Source organism: Neodiprion fabricii, chromosome 4 (genome assembly GCF_021155785.1).
Source record: "Neodiprion fabricii isolate iyNeoFabr1 chromosome 4, iyNeoFabr1.1, whole genome shotgun sequence".
Taxonomy (NCBI): Eukaryota; Metazoa; Arthropoda; class Insecta; order Hymenoptera; family Diprionidae; genus Neodiprion; species Neodiprion fabricii.
Window position 1 is genome coordinate 30,224,339 of NC_060242.1, and position 15,200 is coordinate 30,239,538.

Genomic DNA, 15,200 nt, shown 5'->3' on the forward strand with positions numbered 1-15,200 from the left:
AATTTTTCTAATATTTACCAAACGGACAGTTTTTTTCTGTTTTTGAAATCAGGTAAATAAAGCGCACCCGTAAAATATCTTTCTAAACCTACAACGAAATTCAAACTAATATAAATTCAATGGGGATTCAAACACACGATGACAATTTAACGATTTTTTAACCGAAAAGAGACGCGTGTCGCTGAAAAATATTTACGTTATTCTTTACGTCTCAAAGTGTTGAATATAATTTTTGTACGCACTACAGCTAGCACCTAGAACTTGTACGCGTTGCCAATAGCGGTATTCAACCTTGAAGAAATAAAAAAATAATTATAAAATCACCGCAAAGAAACACTGAAGAAATTGAACTCTTCAAGATCCTCTGTCAATTTTTTACTTAAAGTTATGAAACGAAATGATATTCTTTTTACTACAAAGTATTGAAATTTATTCGCACTGTGAAACATGAAAAATGGTTGATCTGTAATAATCTTCTCCGTATAAAACCTATGAAGTTCTCCAGAATATTGTTATTGATGCAAGTACAAACAATGTTGTAATTATTTTACAGCACGTATATCATGAAAGTAGATGTAGAGGTGGACATATTGATATCCATTGCGATTTAACTCTGTACTGACTACTTGTAGACGTCATGCAATATTATATATTTATGTAAAATAACCTTCAAACGAGTTTTATTTATGGATGTGGAAGTGGTGCCAATGGGTAGGAGAATTCTAAGCAAAGCCAATTTAACTGCGCAAACCGAATTCCCGTAGTAGTTCATTTTTAGAGTGCGGGCGCGTAGAAATGCAATTTCACATTGTTTGTCGAGTGAGTTAAGATTTGTTATCGCGTACAATTCATCCGTTTTTTAAGGATTACCGGGATGAGTAGTGTTGAAATCTACTACAGCTGTGAACTTTTAATATAATTTTAATTGGAATGTTTTCCGTAGAAAACGTCATGCCTTTTCTAATGGGGCTTCTTGAAATCATGCAGTATATACATTATACATTATATACATTATACACCTACATACTTAATTTATCCGACGATGTGCGTCACGTACGTAACTCAGGTATTCATTTACAATACAAGTTAGAAAAACGAAAGTCGTCTCATGTCTTCACTTTACATGAACGTGCAGACCGTAAAAGCGACTGCAACTCCCCTATAGTTCGAACCTTGTTCTATTTGTGAATGGGATTTCAAGATTCGTTTCCAGTTTGTACCAGTAGTCCACCTCCATTTCGATAAGCTGCGTGTAGAACATTATAAAAATGACCCAATTTAACTGCATCAATGGTCGAAAAAAATGGTATGGTATAAGGTAAAAAAAAAATATAGCTAAATTCCAGTATTACCTTCAATTTCAACTCAATACAAGTATTAGAAATTTTTTGTGCTGATTTGTGAGTACTCGTTGCAGAATTCAAAGTATGTTCCGTATCGACAGAGGTCACTCATCCAGTGCAGGAGTGAAAACGGTATTGACCAGCCTTTGCCTTCTTATTGTTAGAGGAAACAATGACCTGTAAGGCAGCTGCAGCAAGTTTTAAGCCAACTATCTGGAATTAAATTAGCTTATTCATAGAATCACATGCTACATGGTATGAAAATGAATAATTATGGACTGCTGCAAACGACAGGTGGTCGTTGATATTATACCGATAGCTGCAATCGAAAGTCTAACACGCGTCACAATCTCGGAATGATACTTGGTAGGAAAAGTTTGCACGCTTAAGTCGCAAACGTAATGGTAAGCAGCCACTCTCTTGCGCGTGCAGTGATTCTATTTTTGTGTACTTACGCTTAGTCTCCATTAAGATAACGATAAGTGCCCACCATATTGCAACAATACGATTCCTCTTCAATGCATTGTGCAACCGCGTTGCGCTGCGACGTTCCCACTGCAACAGGTACTCAAAAATTGCGAGAATAAAGCCGCTGGGTGGGTAGTCGAAAGGTGTTCGAATAGGATTTCCTGTTTTCACCTGTCTGCGAAGCCGGTCGGTCAATTCATTCGATATCACTTCTGAGAGCTATAATTAGAATGTTCTTTCTGCGAAATCATTACAAGCACATGTGTGTTGATCGAGCCACAATATATTACGCTGCAACCGTCAACCACAACCGCAACTATTTGTCAATACTTCATATTTATACCTTTTTCCCGCTATCCGTTAGTATCTATGAATTTATGAGAAACTCTGCACCGTAATTTTATACAGTGGTAAAACTGAATCGTTTCAAAGTTAATTATCCGTGGGAATTATTTTTTAATTCGAGTCAATTATTCGTGTCTTTTTCTACCAAGTCGCTGACAATTAGATTTATCGTTATACTGATACGCTAAAGTGACAAGTAGGCCATGGCTCAAGTTTACCCAACATTCGAAATTTTCTCAATGGTTTACCTGTATAGCTGTCATTTATATACGCAATGATTGACTTTCGAAATCTGAAAGTAGGCCTCAAATTTTACTTCAGCCGATACATTTTGCATTGTGTCATGACGACTGTTCGTAAACAGCTGTGCCAAATGTAAGCAAGCATGACCTTAGTTATAGTGTAATTAACAATCGATCATAAATCTATGATCCGCCAACGGTGCGTTATAACCACTTGTCTCTAGAGACAGAAAATACAGTCGACAAGCTGCGCGCCACGTGAAACGCCAACAGAGGCAAAACGCGACTTTGTTGCGTTTCAAGTTTTTCTTCTCTTGCGATATACAGTCTTCCCGTCAGCCAAGAATAATTGCAATAATAACTGCTTCATTGAAAAAAGCTGAATTACTGTACCACTACCACCGTGGCTGTTTTACGTGGGTAACATTTTTTGCGTACACGTTTGACGTGAATGACTGATGAGAATAATGTCGAAAGCCAGAAATTGCTTTGCAGAATGAGATGTGTGTTGAATAATATTTAGGTGAAAATAAATCGAATGCAGCAGGTTTTTACGTACTTGAACAACGAGAAATGACATCATAAGCTTAAAAATTCGTAACTGCAGACCATTTTACTTCTGAAAATGTAAATTTTATTCGTGATTCGGTATTTAAGCATTACCGCGGTTCTAAACACTAACGTAGACTTAGACTGGTTTCGACACTTTTTTTTTGATTTCTATTCATTTAACACCCATAAAAATCTATTTTCGGATCAATTCACATAGTTTTTTGGTGATCCAATATTTTCCAAGTCGTTCAGCACCATCGAAATCTTATACCCTTAGTCAAGAAACCCAGACTTGAAGAACAGTTTTAGAAGCTTTTATTTTGCTTATTTCAAAAGAAAAAAAATAAAGAAAACATTGACGTGTAAACAATTATTTAGATTCTGAATAGGAAAATAATTAGTATGAATAATAAATTGAAATTATTTATTTGCTAAGTGCTCTCGTATATTTAAAAGGTTGCTCTTTCAGATTTCAGAACCTTTCCACACATTTGAAAATTATCAAACAAGTACGGAGTTATGAAAATCCACTGGAACTTGGTTTTATTAGTGCAGTTTAATTAAAATCTAAATGCCAAATTAAAAAAAGTGCTTCGGAACCACTTAGCCTTGACATATGAAATTTTTGAAAAGGGGATTCTTTTTGTGTTGATGAGAACCATCCGTTCAAAACATATGTACAAGTAGTAGTAGAACTCGTACATCCAGCTCAAAGATGTAGGAAAATGTTTTCAAGACGACGTGCGATTGAATTAAGCCTCACGTGCGATGGAGCAAGGGCGTCGTACAAACGCACGTGCTATGAGAAAACGGGTCGTTCAACTACGAGATTCCCATTCAAGACACATGTTAATCATCCGAACCGCAGCATCGACGTTCTAAGCTGCAATTACATCTCACCACGTGATGAGCGAATAACCCCACGTGTAACACGAAATGCACGATGAAGTTTGATTGACAGATTACAGTAGCTTCGACGACCGAAGTCGCACTATTATTTTCCAGTTAAGTAATTATTCCATACCATTTAACGATTTTGGAGAAAATATGGTTAATTTAGTTCAAGTGATTTTTCTCAGTTATTCTGATATTCCCGAATTAACTAATCCGACAGTTATTTCAGACTTGAACGTATCGTCTATTCGGCTCGGTTTGCGTCTTTCGAGTTTCGTAGCTTTCCTCCTACCTCTTCACGCCACACACATATACTCACTATCAAATTATCTATGAAATCATATCATACATAATGCAACTATTTGATGCGACCCGAGCCGCTTAGCTGGACAGATTCCAAGACAATGATCAATGAATCACTTGTTGTTAAGCTATGCTAATGTATAGACTCCGCAAATTGCGGAGTACATATCAGGTAAGTGCAGCGTCTACTGTTTACGGATGATTGTTTGTCTGATTTGAGATTCCTTTACAATGTTTGCTTATTCGTGGAAAATATAAACCGGCTGAGAATGGGAATTCCGATTTTTTCAACAAATTCTAAGAAAGAAAGAAACCTGTACTCAAATGCAGACGTGTCTTGGATCTCGAACTTGTAACCAGTTATCACCTTATGTCAATTATTGAATACGAGTTTTCATGACAATTTCACAACCGTAACATATAAAATAGTGTAACACTGCCTTTACATCGGATTCATTGAATTGTTGTAATAAATATTTTCAGAACTGTTTCAAAACGACGTAAAGTATGATAAAGAATCGGTCAAACTTTATCGTATCTATCTTTCTTTTTGTTTCTTGTGTATCTGTTTTGTTAAGCCATTTATCACTACCAGAATATTTCATTACACCTGTCTCCGTCTCATATGTATTGGCTACACTATCCAAACGTACGAACCCAGCTGCCAAGAATTCACCTGTAAGCACGTATGACGTATGCGAAGGTCCAAGAAAAAGACAACTAATGATGCTCTCAAGGGGATTTCCCGTCTACCGTCCGACGTGAAAATGATTAAACTAATTCATTAACCTTTCACGTCGTATCTTGACCACAAATACTCGTTTGAATTTCGTTGAAACTTTAATGTATTTTCATTTTGCAAGTTCAATTACTATAATAACCTGCTATTACTGACTCTTGGTGATCGGTTAATTATGTAAACGTAATTTTTGTTAACGTTTCGGCTCGGATACGGGCCCTCCTCAGAACGATTTATTTATTTAACTGTCAAGAACGACATAAATTTTTTATAAGAAAAGTACAATCAGACATTAAATACTGTAGATGTAATACTCTTAGGGCTATTATATATTATAGGTTAGTGAGTACATTTTGATTAATTGAAAAAAAGATAGACTTAAAGTGATATTTACCTTTTTATAGTAAGCGGACTAAGATACAGTCGAATTCATAAATTACAATTTGTGGAGACAATGTTCTTTGAGAAACGGTAGTCACTGTCTTCTCCTCTGGTTGTTTAACGTGTAGGAGTTACAAGTTAGAGATTAGCGGTTTGTAAATATTACTTAAATGTTCAACATCTTGTCTAAGGTTAACGGAATTAGAATTGTAGGACACACTAATTGTAGGACACACTAATTCCGTTAACCTTAGACAAGATGTTGAACATTTAAGTAATATTTACAAACCGCTAATCCCCGCCCACACACCACATATTGTTTAACCTTAATTAGACACATAAAATAGTATCCCCATGGCACAGTTTTTTTTTTTTTACATAATTTTTTTTACATAATAATTTTTTTTGTTTTTTTGTATACTCGTACATGTTTATATTTGGTTCACCTTCACTCTGGATCATATTTGTTTCTCCCATCAGTCGTTATTCACCTGTTGACCCAATCGGTTCAACAAAAAAAATTTTTGTTAGACATGGAGAACATAGTCATAAAGATCCCAACTCCACTTTCTTGGACATTGTGCAAACTAATTTTACTGCTAAAAAAACTTTCTTTAAAACCTTTTAATACATTGACACACAGACTGTGAAGATACATAGTTTTTTAATCTTTTTCATTAATGACCTCCAACTTGTAACTCCTACACGTTAAACAACTAGAGGAGCCGACAATGACTACCGTTTCTCAAAGAACATTGTCTCTACAAATTGTAATTTATGAATTCGACTGTATCTTAGTCCGCTGACTATAAAAAGGTAAATAACACTTTAAGTCTATCTTTTTTTCAATTAATCAAAATGTACTCACTAACCTATAATATATAATAGCCCTAAGAGTATTACATCTACAGTATTTAATGTCTGATTGTACTTTTCTTATAAAAAATTTATGTCGTTCTTGACAGTTAAATAAATAAATCGTTCTGAGGAGGGCCCGTATCCGGGCCGAAACGTTAACAAAAAATACGTTTACATAATTGACCGATCACCAAGATTCAATAGAAGTTTACATACGAGGTCGAGAATTCCTACACTTCATATAATAACCTGCGGTGAAAAATACATGATGTAAGTATAGAATAGCTGCAGCCAGAGTAGCATGATCAATATTTTCAAGAAATTTTAGGTATTATGAATTTATAATAAGATAAAATTAGCAGCACAAAATAAATTTACTCACGAACGAGAAAAAACAGTCTTGGCCAAGTAGATGAATCCGGAGTCTCCGACGTTACTTACAATTATTTTGAGGCTTGTGTTGATTTATATAATTAAAGGCCGCGGTAACAATGAATGTGCATAAATTGATTTCAGAACTCTGTTCTACGTGTAAATGCACTTAAGCCCGTGCAGCAATCATCACGAATTCGTAACTCATGAATGGTGCATTAAAAATTTTTTAAGTGAAATATCAGATTTCACGTATTGTCGGTTAATATTATGATACGTGTACAGAAGTGCATGAGTCTCGCTTACGATTCACTCATGGAATTCGCAGTTTATACTCATCTTCCGCACGATAATCGCTTGAGTGTATTCAAATAGTTACATTTTTACGCTGTATGTTGTACGACGTATAATTTACATTAAGCATCCAACGTTTCGAGATTATCATCACGTACCTACCGTGCCATAAAAACTTGTACGCATATATTCGTGTGATTGCAATATTTTGCGACTGGAAGCCGAAGCTCTTTTGCCGACACAGTGCTGATGGATAACTAAAACAATTTCATGAGCAACGAAATAAGTGTAAGCACGCACACTAAGGCGTCTTTTGTAAAAAACCGTAGATTTTACAGGTGTGGTCAAACAAAACGCGTAAAACGGTAATCGTCTTGTTTCTTCAGTGACACGACAATGAATATGGAATATAGATATGCTGTGTTCCATTTATTGTATCGACATCAGTTGAATTACAAAAAAGCGTCAAGACATTGATACGGTGAAGGCTTTATCGAAAATTAACCCATCAGATTCGTGTAACATTCATTCGGTAAGGCGATTATCAATATCGGTAATTGATGTTTCAGTAATGAAGTGAGCACAAAGTATCCGGAAGATATCGTTCACCGTTTTATTCAAGCATCGCGTTATATGTCTCCCAAGATGAAAGTATAATGTTGCGGAAGAAGTTATCGAAGAGAAGAGTGAACTTGAATATCTGATGTATGTACAACGTGCGTACGGTTTCTTCGAAGAATCACAAATTGCTGATATTCCGCAAGAACCGAGCGACAGCAACCAAATGCAAGGTTTTAGCAATAAATTTATGCTGGCAATGGCGATGAATATTCAAAACCCTGCAAGTGCGTGCCGCTGCATAACATAAATCTACATAAAATTTTGATGATAAAAGAAAAATTAAAAAATTATACCTATTTGTAGATTTTTTAGTATTGCGCTGGATTTTTTGCGCTCCATTATCATGCTCTCACTCAGGTGGATCTAACAATAAATACTGGATTCCCCCCTGTAAGCCATAATCTGAGACGCATTAAATTTGTAGATACTTTGGCACTGCCATGAAACGTGAATTTTGATTTTTTAATGGGAAGAATTTCCATTAACCATTGAATTTATTTTTTGAATGGAAAAAATCGTCTTCAAAAAACTCTGATTTAATAGTGGATACATTATTTTTTCATTATAAAATTTTCAACACTGCACCAACAGCACTTTATATCTATTGCGTGGGCAGAAGACGGCATTCTTACGTGCCATGAAACTCAAGGACAACATCGGTGCGTTTACCTCAGAAGTAAGTCTTGACTATCCTCGGAGTTGCATATAGTTGTACCTGTACATAGTTGTACACGCAGGTATTTTTTTCTTTTTCTTGAGATATTCTAGTTTATATTTCACACCTCGACTGGGTGCGCCGCCTTGAATAATTCACCGATAATTTAAAAATAATTACACGGCAGAAGTGCAGTAGTATCGCGCCGCTGCAACCGATGGCAATCGGAATATATCCACCGCGTCTGGGAGCGGGATGCACGTCGAACGCTCCTTGAGGTGGAAGTGTTGAAAAGTGTGCGTGAATGCATGGAATTGTGGTCAGGCCAGTCCTGCGTGGTTTCTAGTAGCGGTTACTCAATGGAGGCGATGTCGGCGAAGAATTGAAAACATAGACGTAAATCATAAGTGTCGCAGTTGAAATCGTCCAAGCAACAACACGTCGATGGCATCCCGAGTAGCATATGGTCAACTCGTATTTGATTTCAGATAATTGAAGATAGATGAGAAAAGCATGTTTTAATTGCCATAGTCTGCAGCGATATGCCAACCACGTTATGAACTGTTTGGAAAATATTTTTAATCGGATAGTGAGATACGAAGATTAAGTTTTAATTGACTTTTGGTCAACGGAAAATATTCAGTAGAAGCCTCAAAATCTTTATTATAAGATCTTGTCTATCCTATAACATTAAAAATGGTGAGTGATAACTAAAAGATGTCTCCTTATTCGTCCGACTTTGTATTGAACTTATTTTCGAGGACATCTGTGGTCATCAGGATCGGCGATCGCCAATCGCGTCAAGTTACGATTGACATAGATTCAACTTCAAGCTTATTGGCCGTCATTAACAAATCCAGGATTGATACGCCTAGTCGTCTTTTGGCCATTTGTAAGTCATTTTTTGACGATGACATCATGATGAATATATATAGTGTTATTTCAGTCAATATCTCAGCAAGTGTGACACCTTATACACGTGTAATACGGAATTGGGGATATTTTATTTATTTAAAGCCAGATATCATTCCGACATCTTTTATTTTTTTTTATATTTTGTGTATTGAACCGAAAAATTTTACATAATAATTGTAAAATCAAGTAAATCCCACAGACGTAATCGGAGTTAAAACTTTAATTTAAAAGTCATTTAATCGATCTAGTTCGGATACAATGTTCGCCGTCCTTGATCGTACACGCCTTCGTAATCTTATATAGTTGTAACGGTTTTGAAGAGACTCAAGTTCAGGTATCAGGTCTTGCGAAGTGAAGGTTATTACTGAAAGATTCGGTTGGACTATGATTTTGAATCTCTATTTTTACACTAGTGAATAACTTTTGTACGAACGTGAACAAGAGAAAAAAAAAATTATGTAAACGTATTCACAAAACTGGAATGAGTTCCAGTTATCCGAAGATGAAACCACCGTTTGGTACCTGCCGAAGTTTCACCAGAGACAGTTTCTGTCCGCACGCCGTGCAGACCGGCGGTCCCGCAAGTTTCGAAGCGTGCTGGATTCCCTCTGACGTCAACAGAGGTGGGGAATGGGTAAAAATCAGTCTTGTAGCGCAAGTCCTTCACCGCTGGCATCCCCTTAAAAGCAACTCAGTGTCGGGAGTAGATCTCAGACAATCGGTGAAATTCGAGTAAGTCGGTTCTGATCTCGAGTAGTTTGCTCATTTGGCGATAAATACGCGCACGTCGTCATTTATCAACAACAAGGGGATGGCATCGTGCGCGTAAATTATTCGGGAACCGGAAATCCGCGCAGTGCAGGCGTTCGATAAAAATCGTTCAGTGAGGCGCGAAACAAGCTGGTGGACATTCTGTGAAATATCGTTGAAATGGCTTTCGACTCCGAAATGGAGGCCGTCACTGCTCATCTGACACGCACTAAAGACCCAGTGATCATTGCCGTCGGACAGAAACAACAGCGCAGCGACATTAACTCGAACACCCCGCTGACGAGGGTGTACACCAGGAGATGGCTCGTTCTTTTCATTTTCATATTATTCACCTCATCCAACATCAGCCAGTGGGTTCAGTACAGTATCATCAGCAACATCATTGAGAGGTATGAAAGTATCCGAGAACTGCATGAGGTACCATTCGATTTCGAAACGTTTTCACGGCGACAAGCTTCCGTGCACTCGACTGTACAATTAAGTTCCTGTAACATCGAGCAATGTAACTTTTACATAATGCGATCTCTTCTTTCCCTCATTTTATTTACCACGAATCACCAACCCAAGGTTTGTGGTCAATTCTTTCGCATTCTTACACCACGCCATAAACTCCGCGTAGTTACAGACATATTAAAAGCGCTTAAGTTATCAGACTCGTCATTTGTAAAACGGCAAAATATGATCGATTATTGAATTTCAAAACTTCTGCAAGGATGAGGAAAATCTCTGAATACCTTAGTTCGGCACATTTGCTTCAGTATTTGCATGACGACGAAATTCGCAAGGTTAATGTAATGCCGCAATTTGAGAAAAGATCGTTATTTTGAAAGCGTCGAACTTTCGGAATTTTAGTAAACAGAAAGAAAAACTTGACCACATTTTTCAAACTTAACTACTCCAATTAAGCCACTCTGAATATGCAAAATCGTGTAATTCTTCTGAATATTTCTTCACCTTAACGTATCTATGATGTGCGAACCTCGCCAGTTTTCAGCCCACTTTTTTGTAACAAATGCTGCAGCATGAGTGAATCCAAGCTCTCCTGGATCTTCATGAAATAAAGCATATGTATTTGACAGGTATTACAATGTTTCGACTATCGCCGTGGATTGGACATCTCTACTCTTTATGTTGGCTTACATTCCTCTGGTGTTCCCAATATCTTACATGATGGATAGAATTGGTCTACGCTGGACCATAATTGTTGGGTGTCTGCTCACTGCACTCGGATCCTGGATTAAAGTCTTTTCGATACCACGCGACCGATTCTACGTGACATTCATCGGGCAATCGCTGGTTGCCAGTACGCAGGTAATCCGCCTCGTTTGGCGTGAACGTCGTTACCAATTATACGTATAATGTCCATGCGAAACCGCGAATATTTCCAGGGTCAATAAATTCTGTCGGAGACACATGCACCGGTCTGAAAATGTTCATTAGCAACTTGGATCGCATACACCCAATTTCTTGGTCTTTGTTGGGCAAAGGCTAGCCATAACGATATTCAAAACAAATTGAGAAACGACACCGATGTAACGATTTTCCATTAGATAACGTCCATGCGTAGATCTGACTCAAGCTAAAGCCCTAATCATGCCCTCTGAAATAAGCGATTATAGACAGTTCCACATCGGCTGTCCAATGTATGAATCTATAACGCGTACGAGAATCGTCGGGGATCCTGCAATGCACACGTGTTCGCATCTTTTTATCCGCGCCCGAATCTTTCATGTTCACATCATAACGTCCAGTAATGCTCAGGTGATCGTGCTGAATGTACCCGGCCGCCTTGCCGCTAACTGGTTTGGATCGAGCCAAGTATCAACAGCCACGTCCATGGGTCTGTTTGGATTTCAATTGGGTATCGCAGGCAGCTTTTTACTGACGCCAATAGTTGTGAGGAACCATGATGATTTGGATGATATTGGCGACGACCTGTCGCGGTTATTTTGGTTCTTCGCTGTTTACTCAACTGTCGCACTCATCACCGCGATCGTCTGTAAGTAACCGAAACATCCAGTCTTCTTCCACTTAACCAAACACTATATACTCTGCAAAATGAAACAAAAACCCAGATGTTAGATATTTTAATCGGAATACACTGATATTCACACTAAAGACGAGTGTACTTGCCATTGAATTTTTCGGTACATTAGTGCGGTTCAACTTATAATATTGCACGTGCTTCTATTGAAGTATGGTGACAACAATGTGTCATCAATTGATATGTTTCACAAGGTTTGCTCGATATCAATACGATACACTTGACTTGTGGAACACGTCATCGATGTTTACGTTCCATGATCTGAGGTTCTGTTGTTTCTATTTATGCAAACGTCGCTACATTCCAGCATATAAATATTGAAGCATAGAATTTGAGATGATTCCGGTTTACGCTTATACAGAACCCATACAGATGTGGCAAAATCTATGACGCTTCAGCGTCGAATCCGGGAAACTACTACATCGGACTTTCCCGGCCCAATTTATCAAATTTTGAGACTATTTATCAACTTACAATAGTTGAATGCGGCCATTACGTTATGCAAAGCCCAAGAGCCTACAGTCATCTACGTCAATGAAATCCAGTATAATTTAGCAGTAACTTCAATAATCCAAATTCCATTGACCACAAAAAAGAATATTCTGGAAGTCGCTATGAAAATCTAGAGCTGACAGACCTGGGACTTTAGAATAAGTATAATCTGAAAATCAATGATTCAGCAATTTCATTCAACAACTACTTAAACTTAGATTTCTCGCTAAGCTTCTAGGAGCGTTCTTGATTTCAATGACACGCAATAAACTTTACGGAATTCGAAACGTGGGAAGTGTATAAATTTACAATAGTACTGTATGTAGAGGACAAAAAAACAGTCCAGAGAAGAACTATGTCCGTTTATATAAGTTAGATGATAGACGCAGATAATTCGTGAAGTACGAAAGACAACGGTTACATGTATTCCATCCAAGTTTCTGATCCTTAGATAAGTCAATTTTCTGTGACGTCGTTCTGCTTGCAGTTTTAAGAGATGAGCCTCCCCTACCACCCAGCGAGACTCGCCGTCTTCAAAAATTGAATATATCTGAAAATTCAGATGGTTTTTTACCCTTGATGAAAAGGCTTCTGTCGAATAGAAGTTACCTCGCGTTGTGCCACTCTTTCGGCATAAACATCGGCGTCCTGAATTCTATCGCAACACTTCTCAACCAAATGTACCTAATACATTTTGAGGTAATGGTTTTCCACACAGAATATTTGAGTATTTAAGACCATCGTAAGTCACTGCAGGTCGAATAATTGGTGTAACGCAATTCACGTACTTTCATACAGCATGGAGAAAAAGAGGCGGGACAAATCGGATTGGCAATCGTCATCATGGGGCTAATCAGTTCTCCAATATTTGGTTACATACTTGACAAAACACACAAGTTCAAGTAAGTATCGACATTCATTCCAAGCCTTAATGAATCATCCTTGTTGCAACATTGCGAAACGTAACTGATGTGTGGGTGATTTTAGATTGACGATAAGTGCGGTATACGCACTCTCTTTGCTGGGACAAATACTCTTCGCAGTTTCACTGGTTATGGAGATAAAGTGGATGGTTTACGTTTCAGCCACATTCCTTGGGTAATTTTGTATTCTAATATTGATGTACATCGTCATGAATGCTTCTTTGTTCGATACGGATGATTAGACTTTACAGCCTATTGCTATTATCGATGTTAAAGTTTACTTCCGGGAGAGTGACTTACACAAAGTTAACCTCCTCTCAAGTCATTATTGCGAATTCCATTGATAATAAATCCCAAAAAAGTTAATGTCCGCATTCTCTGTAATTCCGCTATAACAGTTATGTATTCCATTAACAAAAGCTATCAAAATTACAAATGGTCACCGTCAGCGAACAAGATACCAAATTATTTATCCCCAGTGTTACATTACTGGTCATAAATTAATGGACTCCACATCACGTTAATTACTGTTTCAGATTTTTCATAACTAGCTACTTCGCCGTGGGGTATGAAGTCTGCGCAGAATACACGTATCCAGAACCAGAAGGAGTTGCTACCGCATTTCTAAATGTCACTAATCAAATCTATGGCATCGCTATAGTATTAATATTTGGGAAGGTAATCGATATCTTTGGTGATCTATGGGCGCACCTGGTGATCGGGCTTTTCCTCTTCATGGGACTGATTACCACTCTTTGTACGAAAGACCTGCAGAAGCGACAGAATGCCAGGCAACGTGCGCATTACAAAGAAGTTCCAATGAGCAATACAAGTTTTCAAGACGAAAAACAAATTATTTAATAAGTTGCACTTATTTAGCGGTATGTAGGGATCACTTTGATGCTGTCACCTCAGTACGTACATATAATAGGACTATACGAGTAGTTTTAATTCTGAGCCGAACGCTGACGTTGTCAAACTGTAACCAAAGATTGTTTTTTAGTTTAATCATTTAAGTAGTATGTGTGTTAAGTCATTTATATAGCGTACTCAGTTTGTTCATGAAAAATTGTTTTTTGTCTGCACCATCATTAGTGATATGTTATCATATCTTTTTGTGGAAAAACATACTGCAGTGATTGCGGAAGTCGACGTGTCTAATGTGTTTTGTGCTATAAAAGTCATATTTGTGAGATCTTTAATCACATTTAAAAATTTTTCCATGTATCAATTTGTATAAAACACTCATCGCAATCACTCTTAGCTAATTGAAGTTGTCATTCTCCTTTGTTCTTGATTGTTTAGTCTTGAGATATGAATTAACAGCACATTCGAAGGTGCGTATAATCTAGTATAATGTAGGTTAAAACTGTACATATTTATCGCTAAGTCATATTTTTATGAATTGTATATATACCAACGGAAATGTATTTCCAATATTTCAAAGATATCATCATAAATAAAATTTGATAACAAAACATAAACTTGCGGTGAACTTTGACTGCCAGGTACACGTGACATTCATCTGTGAACAGGTAGCAAATGAGAAAAACCAATTCTATCCACAATACTGTTAAAAACAAATCATAATTCCGCACACATTGCAATCATTTTCAAATATTGCCAATAGTAATTTCTAATTCATTTTATCAACATTTTAGTTCCATTTTAAATGGTACACCATCTGTGTAACAATACAGGTTTCCACCTATACAGACAGTTGGAAAACATTCTGTTAATCGAAGAGCATTCGAATGCTCAACAATACTCACCTTGTGACTGAATGTGAAACACTTCTGTTCACTCTGACTAACCTCCTAGGCATAGTTATTGTCTAGCGCATTTCTACGATGCAATAGCATGTTTATTAAAATGCCCCCTCAAGGTATCCTCGCCGGCAGTTATGCTGACGTCAGAGCGAGAAGGCGGAGCTCGGGTCAAATACGAGTCCAGTCAAACCTACCGATCACTTCTTGTTTTCCCCCAAT

The 15,200-nt window shown here is 37.4% G+C and overlaps 2 protein-coding genes and 1 long non-coding RNA gene across 4 annotated transcripts in view; 2 read left to right on the forward strand and 1 right to left on the reverse strand.

Annotated features, from left to right (window-relative positions):
- The window catches only part of LOC124181502 (lysine-specific histone demethylase 1A), a 221,706-nt gene extending 219,806 nt beyond the window's left edge, over positions 1-1,900 (reverse strand). Inside the window, exon 1 of the mRNA XM_046568135.1 lies at positions 1,799-1,900. The gene's annotated coding sequence lies outside the window, so the exon portion shown is untranslated. The remainder of the gene's footprint in view (positions 1-1,798) is intronic.
- On the forward strand, positions 749-7,802 carry LOC124181504. 2 transcript variants are annotated; one of them, XR_006870479.1, is made up of 3 exons: positions 749-819; positions 7,361-7,636; positions 7,716-7,802. It is a non-coding gene; the product is annotated as an uncharacterized LOC124181504 (long non-coding RNA). The 2 variants fall into 2 exon arrangements; XR_006870480.1 differs by having other exon boundaries at positions 788-986.
- Positions 7,803-9,203: 1,401 nt separating this feature from the next.
- LOC124181503 (uncharacterized MFS-type transporter C09D4.1-like) lies at positions 9,204-14,696 on the forward strand. Its single transcript, XM_046568136.1, has 7 exons — positions 9,204-10,142; positions 10,833-11,064; positions 11,515-11,752; positions 12,777-12,988; positions 13,088-13,191; positions 13,277-13,387; positions 13,749-14,696. Exons 1-7 carry the CDS (start codon positions 9,913-9,915, stop codon positions 14,071-14,073), a joined length of 1,452 nt encoding a protein of 483 aa, XP_046424092.1. The 5' UTR covers positions 9,204-9,912; the 3' UTR covers positions 14,074-14,696.
- Positions 14,697-15,200: the final 504 nt, after the last annotated feature.

Coding starts and splice junctions, on each gene's coding strand:
- LOC124181503 (XM_046568136.1), top strand. CDS start 9,913: ATGGCTTTCGACTCCGAAATGGAGGCCGTCACTGCTCATCTGACACGC. Junction 10,143..10,832: donor ATCAGCAACATCATTGAGAG/GTATGAAAGTAT, acceptor TGTATTTGACAG/GTATTACAATGTTTCGACTA. Junction 13,192..13,276: donor GACAAAACACACAAGTTCAA/GTAAGTATCGAC, acceptor GGGTGATTTTAG/ATTGACGATAAGTGCGGTAT.